Here is a 16237-nt window from a genome sequence, read left to right as displayed (position 1 = left end):
TAAGAATGTATCAATAGGGCTCCCCTGGTGGCGCAGTGGTTAAGAATCCGCCTGCCAATGCAGGGGACATGGGTTCGAGCCCTGGTCCGGGAAGATCCCCCATGCGGAGCAACTAAACCCGTGCGCCACAACTACTGAGCCTGCGCTCTAGAGCCCGCGAGCCACAACTGCTGAGCCCACACGCCTAGAGCCTGTGCTCCACAACAAGAGAAGCCACCGCAATGAGAAGCCTTCAATGAAGAGCAGCCCCTGCTCGCCGCAACAAGGGAAAGCCCGCACGCAGCAACGAAGACCCAACGCAGCCAAAAATAAAATAAATAGATTTATTTTAAAAATTAAATTAAATTTAAAAAATAAAAAGTGTGACTCACTGAGGGCCATTTCCAGAAAGGCTGCTCTGTACCCAGCTCAGCAGGGTGCCGGGGCCAAAAGGGTGTGTGACACAGGGTCAGGAAGGCCTGCAGCCCCCGGAACTCCCAGCTGGGAGGCAGAATAGGGAAAAGGGTTGCAGAGGGAGTGTTTACAAGGAAGCCCCAGCTCACAGGCGAGTCTCACAGAGCTCCTGAAATCAGGGGATGTAAAATGTCCGTAAGAGGAAAACCTAAATAAGTGGGATGGAAAAGCCTCCAGGGAATGAGGAGGCTGGAAGGGATGGGTGCAGGGCACCTGCCCTGGGATGGACCCAGGGGAGGCACCTGAGGTTCTCTTTGTTTCCTCCTGGGCAGCCCCCAGCTTCTGGCAGGAGGCCTGCAGCAATAGGGATCGAGGTGTGAGTCAACGAAGGCTGTTTCATCTTGTAGTAGACAGGTTTCCCCTTCTCAAGAAGTGACAGGGAATGCATTTTGTACCAAAGCTTGAGGAACTGCAGTATGCCTTATTGGGAAGATGCGGGGGAGCTGGGCACACAGCAGGGGCTCAAGTGCTCCCTGCAGAAGGAATGAAAGAGATCAAATTTCATGGACTCCTACCCTGAGCTAGGCCCTGTGCTGGGCTTCCTAAGAGGTTTAGGTCAGGCCCTGACTCTCAAGGGGCCCACACTCTGCAGGAGTGACAAACACACAAAACAGTCTGGACGAGCGCTGGGACTGAGCCTGGATCGGCACATACAGTTGTTCAGGGTGTGCACCAGAGCCATGAATCATAGTGCACAGAGACGTGCAGGGCACAGCTGCACGCAGAAGCTCTGGATGGAGATGCATGTGCTAAGAGAGGAAAGGGCAGGCCCATGTCTGCCTGGAGAGTCAGGCTTCTGGGAAGTGGGGACATGACTGGACTTAAACACTGATGGGGTTTGCACAGCTGGGGGTGTTCAGGACAGGAAAGGGCACACCAGAAGTAGAGTTTCCCAAGTCCAACCTTTGGGGGACCACCTTTACCATTTCTGTAGGATCCTGGTACCACCTGCACTATCATTTACTTAATATTTATTTTCGAAAGCATCTTTCCCTTTTTACTAAATAAATTCAGCTTAAAAGGAGACTTTTATTACTGCCATAAATGGAAAATCAGCAACACGTGCCATAAAGAGAGGGTAACAGTACAAATAAACACTACGAAAACCAAACAGCGTTCGTAAATTCTAGCCAGGGGAGGTTGCCTGCTGAAGGCTACGAGCCTCAGTCCCCATTCCTCTCATTAACAGGGGAGACCGGCGAGAGTTAGGCGTTAAATTCAGAGCAGCACCGAGCAGAAACTTCCTTCTTGATCAGAAGGGCCTGGGATGCAGGTCCAGCTGACACCAGTGGGCATCAGTGGGCAACCACCGCCACCACCGTCCCCGGCTCTGGCTTCCTTGGCCGCTGGCCCAGTCCCCCACGATTCACCTTTAGCTGGCACCTCCAAGACCTTGCTCACTCTGGCCCATAGACCTGGAAGCCTTTCCTGCCACTCACCTATACGGGGCCGCATCCTGTCTGATTCACTGTCAGTTTCCGTGTGCCTTGCGCATGGGGAGGGCTAACACCCATTTCAGGAATGAGGAGGCCCGGATGCACGCTAGTAGAATGAATGACCAAAGAAATGAATGGAGGGCTCCCTTCTGTGCTGTGCTGCTCAGACCAGGGCAGTGACTTCCTGAGGCATTGGTTTCCCTCCCCCCAAGTGGGGACAGAGCACTGTTTTTGTATTAAAACAAACATGAATATATTATGGCATAGAATACAGAATTCATGCATTTTGAATGAAATAGGAGACATCAAAGGAATACTGTCCTTGGTTGGGAGCTGTTTACTCTCCGGCACGGGGAGAACCCCTCGTCAAGGGCCTCCATCCGATCCAATCAGAAGATGCTTTCACCTCTGCAGCCTCAGGCTCCTCAGACCATGCTCTGCACGCTGGAGTGTTGATGTGTTGGCGAAAGGGGCAGGGGACCAAGAGGAAAGAGGGGGGGGGGGGGGGGGGGTGAAGCCCAGGATTTACAGGTGCAGATGCCAAGTTGCAGCTCCACCCTGACTTGTTGTGTGGCTTCGTGTAAGTTGCTGCGCTTCTCTGGGCTTCGGTTCCCACATGTGTCATTGTTTAAAGGCTTATTTTTTGAGGATTAAATGAACTGACGCAGGTGAAGAGCCTGTTTCAGTGTTCGGGACACAATAGGGCCTCAACGCCCACTCACTGCCGAGTGTTTGTTAGGGACACACAAGCACATTCACCCAGGTGGGGCCCCTGCCCAGCCCTGGCTGATGACCCACCCAATAACAATTAAAACAGCTAACGCTTCTGAGCACTGACTATGTGCGGAGTGCCTGGAGATGCTGTACCTCAGTCTCCTCATCTCTGGAATGGGGTAAGAATAACCACCACCTCATAAGGCTGCTGTAAGGATTAAATGCGTTAACATTTATAAAGTGACTGCCTGACACCAAGAATGTGCTTATAAAGATGTTCCCTTTTTATTTATTTATTCATTTAGTTGTAATTGAAGTGAAATTCACGCAACAGAAAATTAACCATTTTAAAGTGTGCAGGTCAGTGGCGTTTGGTGCAGTCACAATGCGTAAGACCCCCACCTCTAACGAGTCCCAAGACATTTCCATCTCCCCGAAAGGAAACTCTTTACCCACTAAGCAGCCACTCCCCCTTCCCCCAGCCTCTGGCAACCACCAATCTGCATTCTGTCTCTATAGATTTGTCTGTTCTGGGTATTTCACATGCATGGAATAATAGAATATGTGGTCTTTGGGGACTGGCTCTTTTCACTTAACATAATGTTTTCGAGGTTCATCCACATTGTAGCGTATATCAGATTTCACTCCACTTTGTAGAGGTGTTTCTTTAATAAAATATCTCACTGAATCCCCAATAGGACCTGGGAAGTAGCCACTATCACCCTCGTCTTCTTACAGATGAGGAAACTGAGGCACAGAGAAGGTGGGGACTTGCCCAGGTCCCCTGCCAGGCAGCCCCAACACAGCCAGGTGGGCAGTGCTGACAACTAAGGCCGCGGGCAGAGTGCCTCCCCAGGTCACCAGCGCACATTGAAGGAGACAGCAGTGGAATTACAAATCTAGGGAGATTTAAGGAGAGTGAAAATATTCTGGCACTTGCAGGATTGTGGGAGTTGAGCAGGTTCCCCCAGTGGAATTCCTGCCGCCTCTTCCCACACATCTGGGCCACAGGGGATGAAAGGGTTTGGGAGGGAGAAAGGCAAGTGTGGGAATGTGCAGGGAGGCGGGGACAGGGTCGGGCAGCCAGGGACGGGAGAATGCAAATAGGCATCCTGATGTCTGTGCAGGTGCCATTTCTTTTCATCCTCACCTGTACATCCTGCAAAGCCGGTGGGGTAAGCCCATTGCACCGATGGCTAGTGAGGCTCCGAGAGGTTGAGTGGGGGCCAGAACTTGAGCCCAACAGTGTCTGATCTCAAAGCCCAGGCGTGTACCCATCCCTAATGCCTGTCACAGGCAGAGAGGGGGCGAATGGAGGAAGCATAGGGAGATTGCATCAGCCATAGTATGAGCGGTTACCCCAGAACCCCAGAAAGGAGCATCCCCAGATCCACTGAGAAGAGGAGAGAAGAGCGAGCAATGTCAGGGCCATGCAGAACAGAGCAGAAGGGGAGAGGCAGAGACAAGGGCATCTGAAAGCCAGGTGCAGAGACCAACTGGAGAGGTAAAACTGAGGCAGCCCCCTAGGATGCTCCAGAGCAGAGCTTCTCAGGGTGCCCAGCAGGCAGGGGCAGAGAGCAGAGTGGCCGTGCTGCCCCTCCTCCACACCCTCCCCGCCAGGGCCTGGCCTGGGTTACACCTGGCCCCACGTGGGACCTCGTTCCTGCCCCCGTCCCAGACCCTCCTACTCCTGTCCAACTGTGTTTGAGAAATCCAAGAATGCAGCTGTAAACACGTGGGCTCTGGAGTCAAGCTGGCCTGGCTTTGAACCGCAACGGCACTTCCTCGAGGTAGGCAAATCTCCGAGCACCAGTTTCCTCATCTGTAGAATGGGGATTGTGGGCACTCAACAGGATCATACATACCATGGAGTATTATCATGACGGCAATGACCAGGCTGCTATTCCTCTCTCAGGGGGTCTTGGTCCACCTCCTGCCTCCCCAAGGCTCCCACCTCCCTTTTCCTCACCTAGAAGACTAGCCTGACCTGGCCTTTTAAACACAAGGACTATTCTAGAACCAAACAAGCTCTAGTTGAAGGGGTTCTGCCCTACCCCAGGGCCTTTGAACTTACTGTTCCCTCTGCCTGGAAGGGGACTTGACAGAAAGCAGCAGAGCTGGGATGGGGCTTGGGGCACCCAGCACCTAGCTGGAGTTCAGTGACCACTGCTGGGGGTCTCTGGGGGGCATAAGGAGACCAGCTGGTGAGTCTCAGGGCCCCTGCCCCCCCAGGCCCTCCTGTCAGCTGTCAGCCAGCCCGCCCTCCCCCTCCCTCTCCTCTGCCTGCCTGAGACCATTAGTGTGGCTTTGTTTTGAGCACTATTTCCACTACCATGTGCTCTGGCCGCCGGGCCTCCATTAGGGACCCTTTCCTGGGGCCGCTGACAGGCAGCCAACAGCTCCCCAGCGAGCCAGCCGTAATTGCTGCCGCCTTGAAGGTCGGAAACGATTTTTTTAAAACCTCACAAAGCAAAACAGACACCCTGCCGTCTGCTCTCGCCTTCTCCGCCCTCAGCCGGGAACCAAGCCTGAGGTGTCCAAGAAAGGGGGGTTCAGTTAAGACCCCCCCCAACCCCAGAGACACCCTTAACATGCCAGGCTGGGGGAAAACAAAGTTTGGGCTCTGCTCCCTTGCTTTGAACTAGGTGGGGGGCCCCAGACACCTCTCTAAGCCCCAGTTTCCTCCTGGTCAAGATGGGCGTGTTGATGGGTGCCTGGGGTGCCTGCTGGGGTGCCCATGACGAGCTTCTGACAGGAGGTCACGGGCCTCTCTGAGGACGTACATGAAGCAGAGAACCAGAATGCAGGAGAGGCAGGAAGAGAGCCTGCCAAGGGGAGAAAATTGCTCAGGAATAGGTTCTGAGGAGGGAGGAACTTGGGTGTTCAAGAAAGGAAGCGAGTGTACCTTCACACACACACACACACACACACACACACACGGGCTTCCATCTCCTTTCGAGCCCACATTCCCATCATGCCCTGGACACCTGGACCAGCCCCATCATCCTATGAGCCCAGAAACTCAGCCCCCCAGCCCCCGGCAAACAGTCTCTCCTCTCCGCTAGCCCCTCCAGCCTCCAAGTCCTGTTTGAGCCCCCATTTCAACTCACAGGGCCATCCCCACCCAAACGCCAGCCACGCCCTGTGCCTTCCCCACTCAGAAACCCTCCAGGGCTGCCCCTGCCCCGGGAATCAAAACCAAGCTTCCCAGCCTGTTCTCAGTACCTCCAGCTGCAGCCTGCTTTTCCGGATATGCGCACACGACTCTCCAAATGAAGCCCCTCCCAGACCCAGGCAGTCAGGCAAGGCTCCCTACTGACCACCAGTCTCCTCTCAGCCCTGATGGTCCCCGGATACAGGCAGAAAAGGAGTCCGCCTCCCCCAGGAAGTCGTCCCTGACTGCACCAGGACACAGCAACCACTCTCGCTGGAAACCTCCAGAGACCTCCCTCCAATGGCTCACCTGCCCTGTTTCCTGGGCTCCCACCTCTGGCTGACTGTCCTCCATTATCTCTCCCAGTACTCACCCCCTGAAGACACTCACCAAGAACTTGCCAGGAAAGTGAATGAAGCTTCTTCCAGGTCACAAGAGAGCACTGTGTGGGGGAGTGGGGGGAAGGACTCCAGAGCCTGGCTCTGCTGCACACCGGCCCTGTGTCCTAGGGCCAGCCCTGGCTCCTGTCTGGACCTCAGTTACCTCCCCAGTGAAATGAAGGCTGCTTCCCTGGAGTCCCACAGGTGGGCTTTGGGGGCAACACACCCTCTGATGCTGGACAAAACCATGTGGCATTTTTCTGAGGAAACAATCCAGTTTTCATCAACATTCCAGCTCTCAAGAAGATCACGACCTCCAAAAAAATTAGGAACCACTAGTCTAGACAATATCCAGCGTCCCTTGTAGCTTCCCCACGTGGTCATTCACTCGTTTATTCGCTTCATGCATTCAACCAACATTTCTTGGGTGCCTGCTCGGCGTGGGTGTCGTCATCATGCACAGAATCTGTGTGTGTGTAATCCTGAGATGTCCCCTGAAGAGAGGAGCATGCGTGCGTGTGTGTGTGTGTGTGTGTGTGTGTGTGTGTGTGTCTACAGAGAGAGGGAAAGGGAGGACCAAGGTGGGAGAGATGAGAAGAGGGAGGGAGAGGGATAGAGCAGACACAGGGAAAGGGACAAAGAAAGATGGAGAGAGACTGAACAACAGAGATAGAGATCGAAAGAGAGAGAAACCCACGGAGAGAGATCTGGAGGAAGAGGGGAAGGCAAGCATGTACCACCGATGGGCAATGCCAGCCCCCCTAATTGATGGCTCTGAGCGAGGCCCCCCTCCCGGCTCCGGCTCTAACCTTCCAGATGCTCCCAGAGCCTCCACGCCTCGCATCCCAAGGGCACCAGCTTGGAGGGGGAGGCTGGTACTGACGCAAAGGCAGAGGGCACCTGCCTGGCCCCTTAGGCCAGCCCGCTAAAGGACCTCCCAGGCCCCTTCCCCCACTGCCACAGCTCCTCCAACTGCATGTGAGCAAATACCCTACCCGAACATTCACTCTAGACTCCGGCTCAGACAAAAACAGCAGCCCCCCAGTAGAACACTCGGGCAGGCGCGCCCACACCCCCGCTGCTCCCCACTGACAATGCTGGACTTGGATCCAGGAGCTTAGACTCTCAGCCCTGAGCTCTTTCATCCAGACCCGGGCCTTCTCAGCATTCTGGCATCACGGACCCTGAGAGAATCTGACGAATCCAGGGCGCCGCTGCGGAACAAAGCACCTGCCCACGAGCCCAGGCGGTTTGGCAGCCGGGAAAGGACAGATGAGCGGGTGAAGAGCCACAAGCTGGGCTCAGGCCTGGCTCTGCCATCCAACATCTGTGTGTCCTCAGGCAAACTGCATCATCCCCCAAGCCTCAGTGTCCTCATCTGTAAAATGGGAGCACCCTCCTCACAGGCCGGGTGAGGATTAGATGAGAGGAGGAGGGGGAAGTGGCAGGCACAGAGAAAATCCCCCATGAGTGCTGGCTGGTGTTTTGGTTCATAGCCCGAAAGGCCACTGAGAGCGAAGCACCGTGTGCTGGACGGAATCCCACGCCACCGTCGGCTCCATCCTCACCTGTTGATTGGAGGACAAAGAATAGCGCTTGGGAGGATACAGATGGAGGTATTCTAGATGCTTAGAGCTTAGGAGAACTCGGCACTGTTCAGGTGGGGAAATTGAGAGGGGCAGGGACGTGCCAAGCCACCCAGAAGGTGGAGGCAGTGGGAGGGTGGATAAAAACCCAGGTTCCATTCCCCGCCCCAATTCTGGCACTTTAACTGGGGGCTGAAATGACAAAGGAGTCACTAGCCCCACCCCTCAACATGGGGAGCAGCAAAGGCCCCACTCCCACCACGTCCGTTCCCTGTGTGGGACCAGGCATCCCTGGAGTCCGGAGCTCCGCCCACCTAAGCCCTTGTCCCAGCCCCACCACTAAACTGCTGGGTAAAACATCCTTATTAACCGCCCACTGTGTTCTGCCTTCTCTGCCCACTTCACCAGTCTTTGCTCCTTTGGGAAAGAAGGCAGGAAAACCCCCATGACATCCCCAGCTAATAACTGGTCCAGCTTACATACCTTCTGTGATGGGGAGCTCACCACTGGGTACCTTAACTGCTCCAGGAGTGAGCGCCTTTCTCCAGGCTGAACATCATCCCTGCTTCTTAACTCATCACAATTTATACTTATATGTATCTTATAAGTTTAGTTGTCTGAGCAAGAGCCTTAACTGTCTTCTTCACTGATATGTCCTCAGTGGCTAAAAGAGCCTGGTCCATGGCAGGTTCTCAACTGATATTAGTTGAAGGAATGAAGGAAGGAAGGAATGATCAAGCTTCCAATAAATGGCAGCAGCCCCTGTTAGGCCAGCAGTTCCCAGTGTGAGGAGTACGGAGCATGAGATGGGAGGGGCTGGCCTGCAGGCCAGCAGCCCCCAAGTCCAGTCATCCCCGCACACAGATGGGCCTGGGTACCAACCGTACTAGTATGTCGTTTGTGTTTTTCTATAAACTAACCCACTATGTGTTTTTTTTTTTTGCGGTACACGGACCTCTCACCGTCGTGGCCTCTCCCGTTGCGGAGCACAGGCTCTGGACGCGCAGGCTCAGCAGCCATGGCTCACGGGTCCAGCCGCTCCGCGGCATGTGGGATCTTCCCGGACCGGGGCACGAACCCGTGTCCCCTGCATCGGCAGGCGGACTCCCAACCACTGTGCCACCAGGGAAGCCCCGGGGGCTTCTTAAAGAAGGGTTTCAACTGGGTATGGTGGAGCTGAGTCCTCTGCTGGCTTCGAGAAAGGGGAGGGGACACAGCGGTGGGCAGGGGGACCCGGAGGAGGAGCAGCCCCTCTGCCCCCCCATCCCCACTTCCCTTCTCCACAGCAGCAGGTACCAGAGGGATCCCGGGATCACCAGCTGGGAAAGGAGCGGATTTATTCCCCCAGTGAGATCACTGCCCCTTTTCCTGTTGGAAGAATCTCACTGGGGTCTGGGAGAAGAAGATACATCCTGGGACCCCATTACCCTCAAGGCTGCAGCATCTCATATGCACCCCAAGGGACTGGGCCTGAGTCCACCCACTGCAAGGTGAAATCAGCCTTACCCACCCCAGATGTCCTTGTTGTGGTCAATAAGGATGAGGAGGGGTTCCAGTTTTGTGATTTTTCTACTAATAACATGGATTTCTAATGAAATTAAAATTACGTGAATGTTTAAAACAATACTGACTTGGAATGAGCAGAAGTTGAAGAATTTCAGACCTTAGACCTCTGCCTTATCCTCCTTGCCACCCATTCAGTCATTCCCTGCCACCTCCCTAGGCTGGGCATTGTGGAGGGTACCAGGACACAAGGGAATCTGACCTGTACCCCCAGTCATTACAATGGGAGTGGTGAGAGTGGCCGGATGCCGGCCACTGTATAGCCAGCTGGCCCCAAATCCCCTTAGGGGCCGAGAGACTCTTCCCACGACCCCCTCAACAGCCGGTTCAGTCCCTGAAGTCCAAGGTCATGGCCAGGCACCAGGAGGTGGGGTTGCTTCATGTCCCCTTTCCCCTCTTTCTGACACCTGCCCCTCACGTGGGTGCCAACATCACTGTTCACACCACGTACTTCCTCTCCTTACGCATATGATTTTTCTCAACCTCCAACAGAAGCTGGAAAGTCACTGAGGCAGGGTCCTGGTCTGGGGGTTGCCATGTCTGCTGCTGCACAGCTGGGGCATGGAATGTGGAGGTCACCATGCTCACTCCTTCCACCACAGGAAGTCTCGTGACCTTGGGCCTCTCCCTCGTCTTCTCTGGGACACAACAGCACTGTGAGTGTGGGCCCTGGAGCCACATTCTGGGCTCCGCTCTGGGCTCCAACACTTGCTAGGTGCGTGACCTTGGGCAAGCCTTCAACCTCACCACGTCTCAGTTTCCTCATGAAAACATCGGGCCAGGGAAAGTCCCCTCCCCTTAGGGTTCTTATGAGGATCAAATGAGACAATGCCATTTACGGCCCTGGCATGACAATAAACATTTGCTTGCGTATAATTTTCACTCTCTTTGTATCGAGTTGGGTCAGGTGATCCCAAAAGCCAAGCACTAACCTCCCATGCAATTTGGGCACACGCTCTTTTGCCCGTGGCCTTGGTCTTCCCCTCTGTTAGATGGGTAGAAGGAGATGGTCCCAGAGGTCCTGCTGGCTTGGCCTGAGCCTTAGTGATTCATTCCAAGCGCTCTATCTCCTGCCTCGGTGGCTGGTGGGTGGGAAGGGACCACTCTCCTGGCACCCCCCATCCTGCCCACTTGTTTGTCAACAGGAGACTTTCCCCAACACCCCTGCTGTCAGGGTGGCAGCGAGCCAAATTCCCCGTCCTGCCGGCTGCCTGTGGCTCCCCTTGCTTGGGGAAAAGGCTGAGGGAGCCGCTGATAGACAAAGTGTCAAAAGCAATTGGTGTGAAGGACTTGGGGAAAACCGCTTGCGAGGGTCAATTCCCTACCGGAGGCCGGGAAACCCTCAGCCCAAGGCGGAGTGTCTACGGGCGTAATTGATAGAATAATCACCAACACCGGAGACAACGGCGAACACATTTTTAACATCATAAGCTTCAGAAGACAGCACTCAGTTTTCTCCATCTCCCAGCCACCAAACTAGCCAGCTTACTGATAGGGAGATACCTATAGTTCGTTGAGGAACGCGAGAAAGCCAGAGTCATTTTTCAGTGCGCAGGCTGTTTGCCAAATGGCCCGGTGGCCCCCGCCCCCTCCCCCAGCGCCCCGCTGCTCCCTCCTGGCAACAGAGAAAACCTCAGGACAGTGAATCACTCAATGGACAAAGCGCCAGGCCAAACCAGGATCTTTGTCTGCTGCAGGGTGTATTAATAATTTAGGGTGTGTGTGTGTGTGTGTGTGTGTGTGTGTGTGTGTGTGTGTGTGTGTCAGCGCAGGGGCGGGAGGATGCATGTTTGCTGCAGTGTAAGGCTTCCTGGGGCTCCTCTGAGGGTCCACATACCTGCTCCAGCCTGGACTTCTTCCTCCCTTGCAAAACCAGACCAATCCAGCAGCCCCTGGCACCAGACAACTTCCCATCCCTACACGTCGCATCAGGTTTGAGTGAATACTTAAGGCAGTGGCCCCCAGACTCCAGACTGCTTGGTAATCATCTCGGGAGCTTGTTAAAATGCAAATTCCAGGGTCCCATCAACAATCATTTTGGCCAATGGGTCTGGGGAGGACCCCAGGATCTGCATTTTAACAAACTCCCTGGGTGATTGCAATGCAAGAGGTGCACAGAGATCTTCATAAAGATCCTGCCTTCCGGGGACTTCCCTGGCAGTCCAGTGGTTAAGACTCGGAGTTTCCACCACAGGGGAGCATGGGTTTGATCCCCGGTCTGGGGAAAGTAAGACCCCACACGCCGTGCAATGCGGCCAGAAAAAAAGAAGACAAGATCCTGCCTGCCGTGGACAAGATCTAGAAAGAGTCCTGGAGAAGGAGGCTAATCCAGCTTCCTGCTTCTGACTTGCATGTGGCCTCAGCAAGATCCCATCACCTTTCTGAGCTACTGGCTCCTCCTGGTGGAACCCACTGCCTTACCAGTTCTCTGGGGAAGTGGAAGGGAGTCCCTTGGGCAGAGCTGGGCAGAGGAAGGAGACCAATCACACAACTGGCCAAGCCTGCCTCAAGGCTGTCCCGGAGGAGGAAGGCCCAGAGCATAACTGCCAGACACACCTTCAGTGTAGGCACAGCTCCCCAGCTCTCTGTACAGACTCAGTGACCTTGGGCAAGTCACTGGCCCTCTCTAACCTGTTTCCTCATATGTCCAGCACCAGCCTTGCACGAATAATGTCAGCCTTAGTGAGTTAACACTGGCAAGGGGTTTGGTAGCACCCGGCACACAGTAGGCAGTTCATAAATGTCAGCTCTCTTTCCTCCCACCCGCTGTGCTCATGGCAATGAGCTAACCCTGTCTGATGAGGAAAAATCAAAGTAGCTGCCATTAATTGAATACCTACTGGGCATAGACACTGACCATCACCACCCCCGCCTCCCACTTCCCTGAGGGCTCCCTAAGAGGCAGGTACCACTCACTCCCCATTCACTCCTCATGCCTTTAAAAAGCCCTCTGCAAAGCAGACTGAGTGGAGGTAGCAGGGAGAGGGGAAGCGAGATAGATGTCCTTGCGGACCCATCTGACCCCGGGCTTTCCCTGTGACAAGCCCCGGGGCGAGCAGGCGGAAGGCGTTAGCCTGGCGGCTGGGCTGGGACCGAGCTGGAGAGGTGAGCAGCCACCAGGCGGCTGGGGTCAATGGACTCCTCCCCGGGACCCCCGCTGCCAGCCTCCTACCCCTACCCGAGACGCAGAGACACCTGCCTAACCCCGGCACGTTTCCTGCATCAGCGGAGGACACGCGGAGCCCAGGAATAATGAAATGATGAGGCTCCAATCTGCTAAACAGCAATTTCTGGGCTTTTCCGGCACACACAGCTTTTATTAAATTGGTATTCTCCTCGTGAACACACACGGCTATTAGACATGACCCACTTATCCGCCGTGTCTCACTATCATTAATAACGGTTTCTTTTTGTGATTAAGTGAGTGGCTCCAAACCCTTCCCGTGGTTTCGGGCGTTTGGCCTGGCAAAGGGGCAGCACGGGGGCTCCTCGGCATCTACTACCTGGTGACTCTGAACGTGGCAGTGTTGGGAGATGGCAGTCTGGCCCCTGCAGAGCAGCCTGGCCTCCTTGCTTCTTGGGGGACAGAACGAGCCCTAGAGGGGTGACTCACTGGCCCAGAACTGCATGGCGGGTCACTAAGAGAAGCCAGGTTCCCCCGCAGCCAGTGCTGTGTCCTTGACATCCAACCCCTCCTCTGGGCCTCTGCTGGCCCTCCCCAGGGTTCAGCAGGGACGTTACAGCTAGTGGGGCAGAGCTGTGCCCTAAGCACGCCTGGCACCAGGGGGCAGGCACACAAAGGGCAAACCCTGCTTTCCTATGGGGGGGGTCACCTTGGGGCCTCAGGAATGACAGAGTGGCACCCAGATCCTAGGGGTCTGGTGATCCAGCGACAGGATGATGGTAAGCCTCAGAGACCCAGTCCTTGTATGTCTCGGGACCGCAAACTCAGGAAAGCCCTTCCTTGGAAAACCCTCCTAGTGTAAGTTCCAACTGTGCCAAGGAACTGAGCGAACTGAACAGAGCCAGAAGGGGAGCGGAAGGAGGAATTCCCAGTCTCCCTTGAATGGGAGGGAATCTGACAGGGAGATGAATGTCCTGGAAAAAGCAGTGTCTTTGCCCGACAGACCCTGGGGCCAGTCTCAGCTCAACCACTCACTCACTGTGTGACCTTGGGCGAGTCCCTTTACCTCTCTGAGCCTTGATTTTTCCATCTGTAAACTAAGGATCAAAATAAGCCTTCCCCTATTTACCACCACTGCAGCCAGGTCGGTAGAAATTAGATGAAGGATAAGAAGGGTACGTAAATGGTACACAGAGCGGTTTCTATTTAACATGGTAAGGAAGAAGGGTGCAGGGAGTCATGGTTCCCAAAAGCAGAGTCCCTGAGAAGGGCTTTGGAAGCGCCCCCTACTTTCCGAAGCAATTCCACTCATGCATCATGCCCCAGCAGCCTTCTCTGATTACCTACTACCATGGCCCTCACTCTTTTCCATCAGAATAAATCACCCAGTTCTCTGCCATTTGTGCAAACCTCTCCCCAGCCCTGGGCATACAGTGCCCAGCATTGGTGCTGCAGCCTCTCCTACCAGATTGGAAGCCTTTGCAGGGAAGAGATGGATGGACAAAGCGTCTCCATTTTCATCTATGCCCTGGTCCCCATACCAGAAGGAGCCTGGCTCATGGGGGCAAGGGGCGCCCCCAGAGCTGCCAGCTTCAGACAATCCAACTCTACTGCCAACTTGGGCTCCTCTGGGGCTAGAAGGAGCTTCTGACACTCAGGCAACCAGTGCTGGGAATGTTCTCTTGCTCCCTGGCTCTCACAGTGGCTGAGTTGAGATTTCCCACCTTTCAGTCCTCCAGGGTCAAAGATGAGGACGGGTGGGTACCCTGTTGAGGGATGGCAGGGGCTTCCTGTCCCCCCGCCTCCCCAGAGGCAGACAAAAGCTCCTGGCTTCCCTCTTCCCCTTCCATGCCTCTGGCTGGAAGCAACAATGCCAACTATTCCAATGTCTTCGAGGGGCTCCCACCAAGCCTTCGTCCCCAAGATGCCACCCACCTGACAGGGGTGGCTGCAGCCCAGGCTACCAGTTCTCAAGAGGTGGGGTCTTCTGTCCCCCAGGACCTTTCCCAGTGGGGGAGGTGTGGAGAGGGAAGGGACAAGGACAGCTGTGGGGTTAAACCCACAAAGGGGAAAGGCAGATGGGCGGAGAGCGGTGGGTGAGCAAAGTGTGTTCACAAAGTGTTTGTATATGCCAGTGTGTCTGCAGGCAGGCGGGCAGGCAGGAGTTGTGCGCTTGGGTGCCAGCTGGCAGGGTCTGAGTGCTCCAGCCCTAGTGCCTGCTGTGTGTGTAATGAGCATATGAGTGAGAAGGGGGATCTGAGATGGTGTCTGGAGATGTGTGAGGGAAGGAGTTGTGAGTGTGAGAAAGCAGTGAGTGTGGCTGTGTGTCCGTGGCTGTGAATATGTGTGTGGTTGTGGAGGTGTGTGTATCGCAGGGAGTTGGGGGGGGGAGGGTTGGAGAGAGCCCTCCGCGAGAGGGGCATAGGGGGTACCCCCTCCTCCGCAGGGGTGGCCAGGGAGCCAGGGCCGGTCCATAGACCCGGCAGGGGGCACCACGGGACTCCCGCCACCGTCAGCACGGGTTCGAGCCCGGGGACGGCCAAGTTGGAGCCGCGCGGCCCAGGGTGGGGTTTGGCGTGGAAGTCCGCGAGGGCGGCGACCCAACTCACCGTGGCCGGAGATGTGGTTGTCCCAGGGCGCGTGGCCGGCGGGCCGCGTGGCGCCGCCGAGTTGCAGGAAAAGTGCCAGGTAGTGGAGGGCGCCCAGCGCCACGCCGAGCAGGGCCCCCATGGTGCGCGCTCGGGCCGGGGGCGCCGCCGCCTCACATCGGGGCTCAGGAGACCGCAGACACCACGCCCGCCGTCCCCTGCCCTGTGCAGCCTGGTTGCCCCGCTGCGGCTGCTGCCCCTCGCCCGATGAACTCGGTCTGGCCCCGGCTCCAGTCCTCGCCCGGCTCCGGCCCAGCCCCGGCCCAGCCCCGGCTGCGGTTAGCAAGCGCACGCCCTACCGGCCGTCTCCGACTGCGGGACTCTTCCCTTCCGCGGAAGGCCACTTCGCTCGGTGCCGCTGCCGCCGTACCCCCTCCCTCCCACTCCCTCCCGCCCGCCCAGAGGAGGCGGCGGCGGAGGGATCTGTCTCTTGATTTATCATCAAAGTTTTGCCCAGGCTGGGATTTTTAAAGCGGTACCCGCAACTTCCCCGGCTGGAGAGAGCAGGCGGGGGGGAGATGGGGTGGAGGAAGCCACCCCAGGGACCCGGTTCCTGCAAAGCATAACACCGCTGGCTTCAGAAACAGAAATGCTCTCCATCGGGAAAAGGAGAAAAACCAGTCGACCAGCCGCCAGACCCAGCGCGCTCAGGAGGGTCTCCTCAACTTTGCTAGCAGGGCGGTGCCGGAGTCAGGGAGGCACGTGGGGGTGGGGTGGAGGTGAGGTTGAGGTAGGATGGGAACCTGGGCTGAGGCACAGGAGACCTGGTTAGACCTGCCTGCCTTTGGCTCCCAGTGTGATCGTGTCCGGGTGTCTACCCCTGTCTGAGCTTCAAGGTCTTCAGCTGAGAAGTGGGAATAATAGCTGCCTTCAGGGATCCTGGTGAGGATTTACAAAATCGTGTGTGTAGGGTTAGGGTTAGGGTTAGGGTTAGGGTTAGGGTTAGGGTTAGGGTTAGGGTTAGGGTAAAGCGCTAAGCATAGGGTTAGGGTTAGGGTTAGGGTTAGGGTTAGGGTTCGGGTTAGGGTTAAGCGCTAAGCATAGGGTTAGGGTTAGGGTTAGGGTTAGGGTAGGGTAGGGTTAGGGTTAGGGTTAGGGTAAAGCGCTAAGCATAATGCCGCCTTCGTGGTAGGAGCTCAATAGTTATTACTGTTGCTGTTCCCCCCTCTGGGACTCAGT

The 16237-nt window shown here is 55.8% G+C and overlaps 1 protein-coding gene across 1 annotated transcript in view; it reads right to left on the bottom strand.

Moving 5' to 3' along the window:
- Window positions 1-15374, bottom strand: part of VSTM2L (V-set and transmembrane domain containing 2 like) — a 34132-nt gene extending 18758 nt beyond the window's left edge. The window contains exon 1 of the mRNA XM_024743098.1: window positions 15020-15374. Coding sequence (XP_024598866.1) covers window positions 15020-15140 — 121 coding nt within the window. The 5' untranslated portion in view covers window positions 15141-15374. The remainder of the gene's footprint in view (window positions 1-15019) is intronic.
- Between the last annotated feature and the right edge of the window lie 863 nt (window positions 15375-16237).

The sequence above is a fragment of the Neophocaena asiaeorientalis genome, unplaced genomic scaffold (assembly GCF_003031525.2).
Source record: "Neophocaena asiaeorientalis asiaeorientalis breed wild unplaced genomic scaffold, Neophocaena_asiaeorientalis_V1.1 scaffold82, whole genome shotgun sequence".
NCBI lineage: Eukaryota > Metazoa > Chordata > Mammalia > Artiodactyla > Phocoenidae > Neophocaena > Neophocaena asiaeorientalis.
This window is presented reverse-complemented; position numbering and strand designations above follow the sequence as displayed.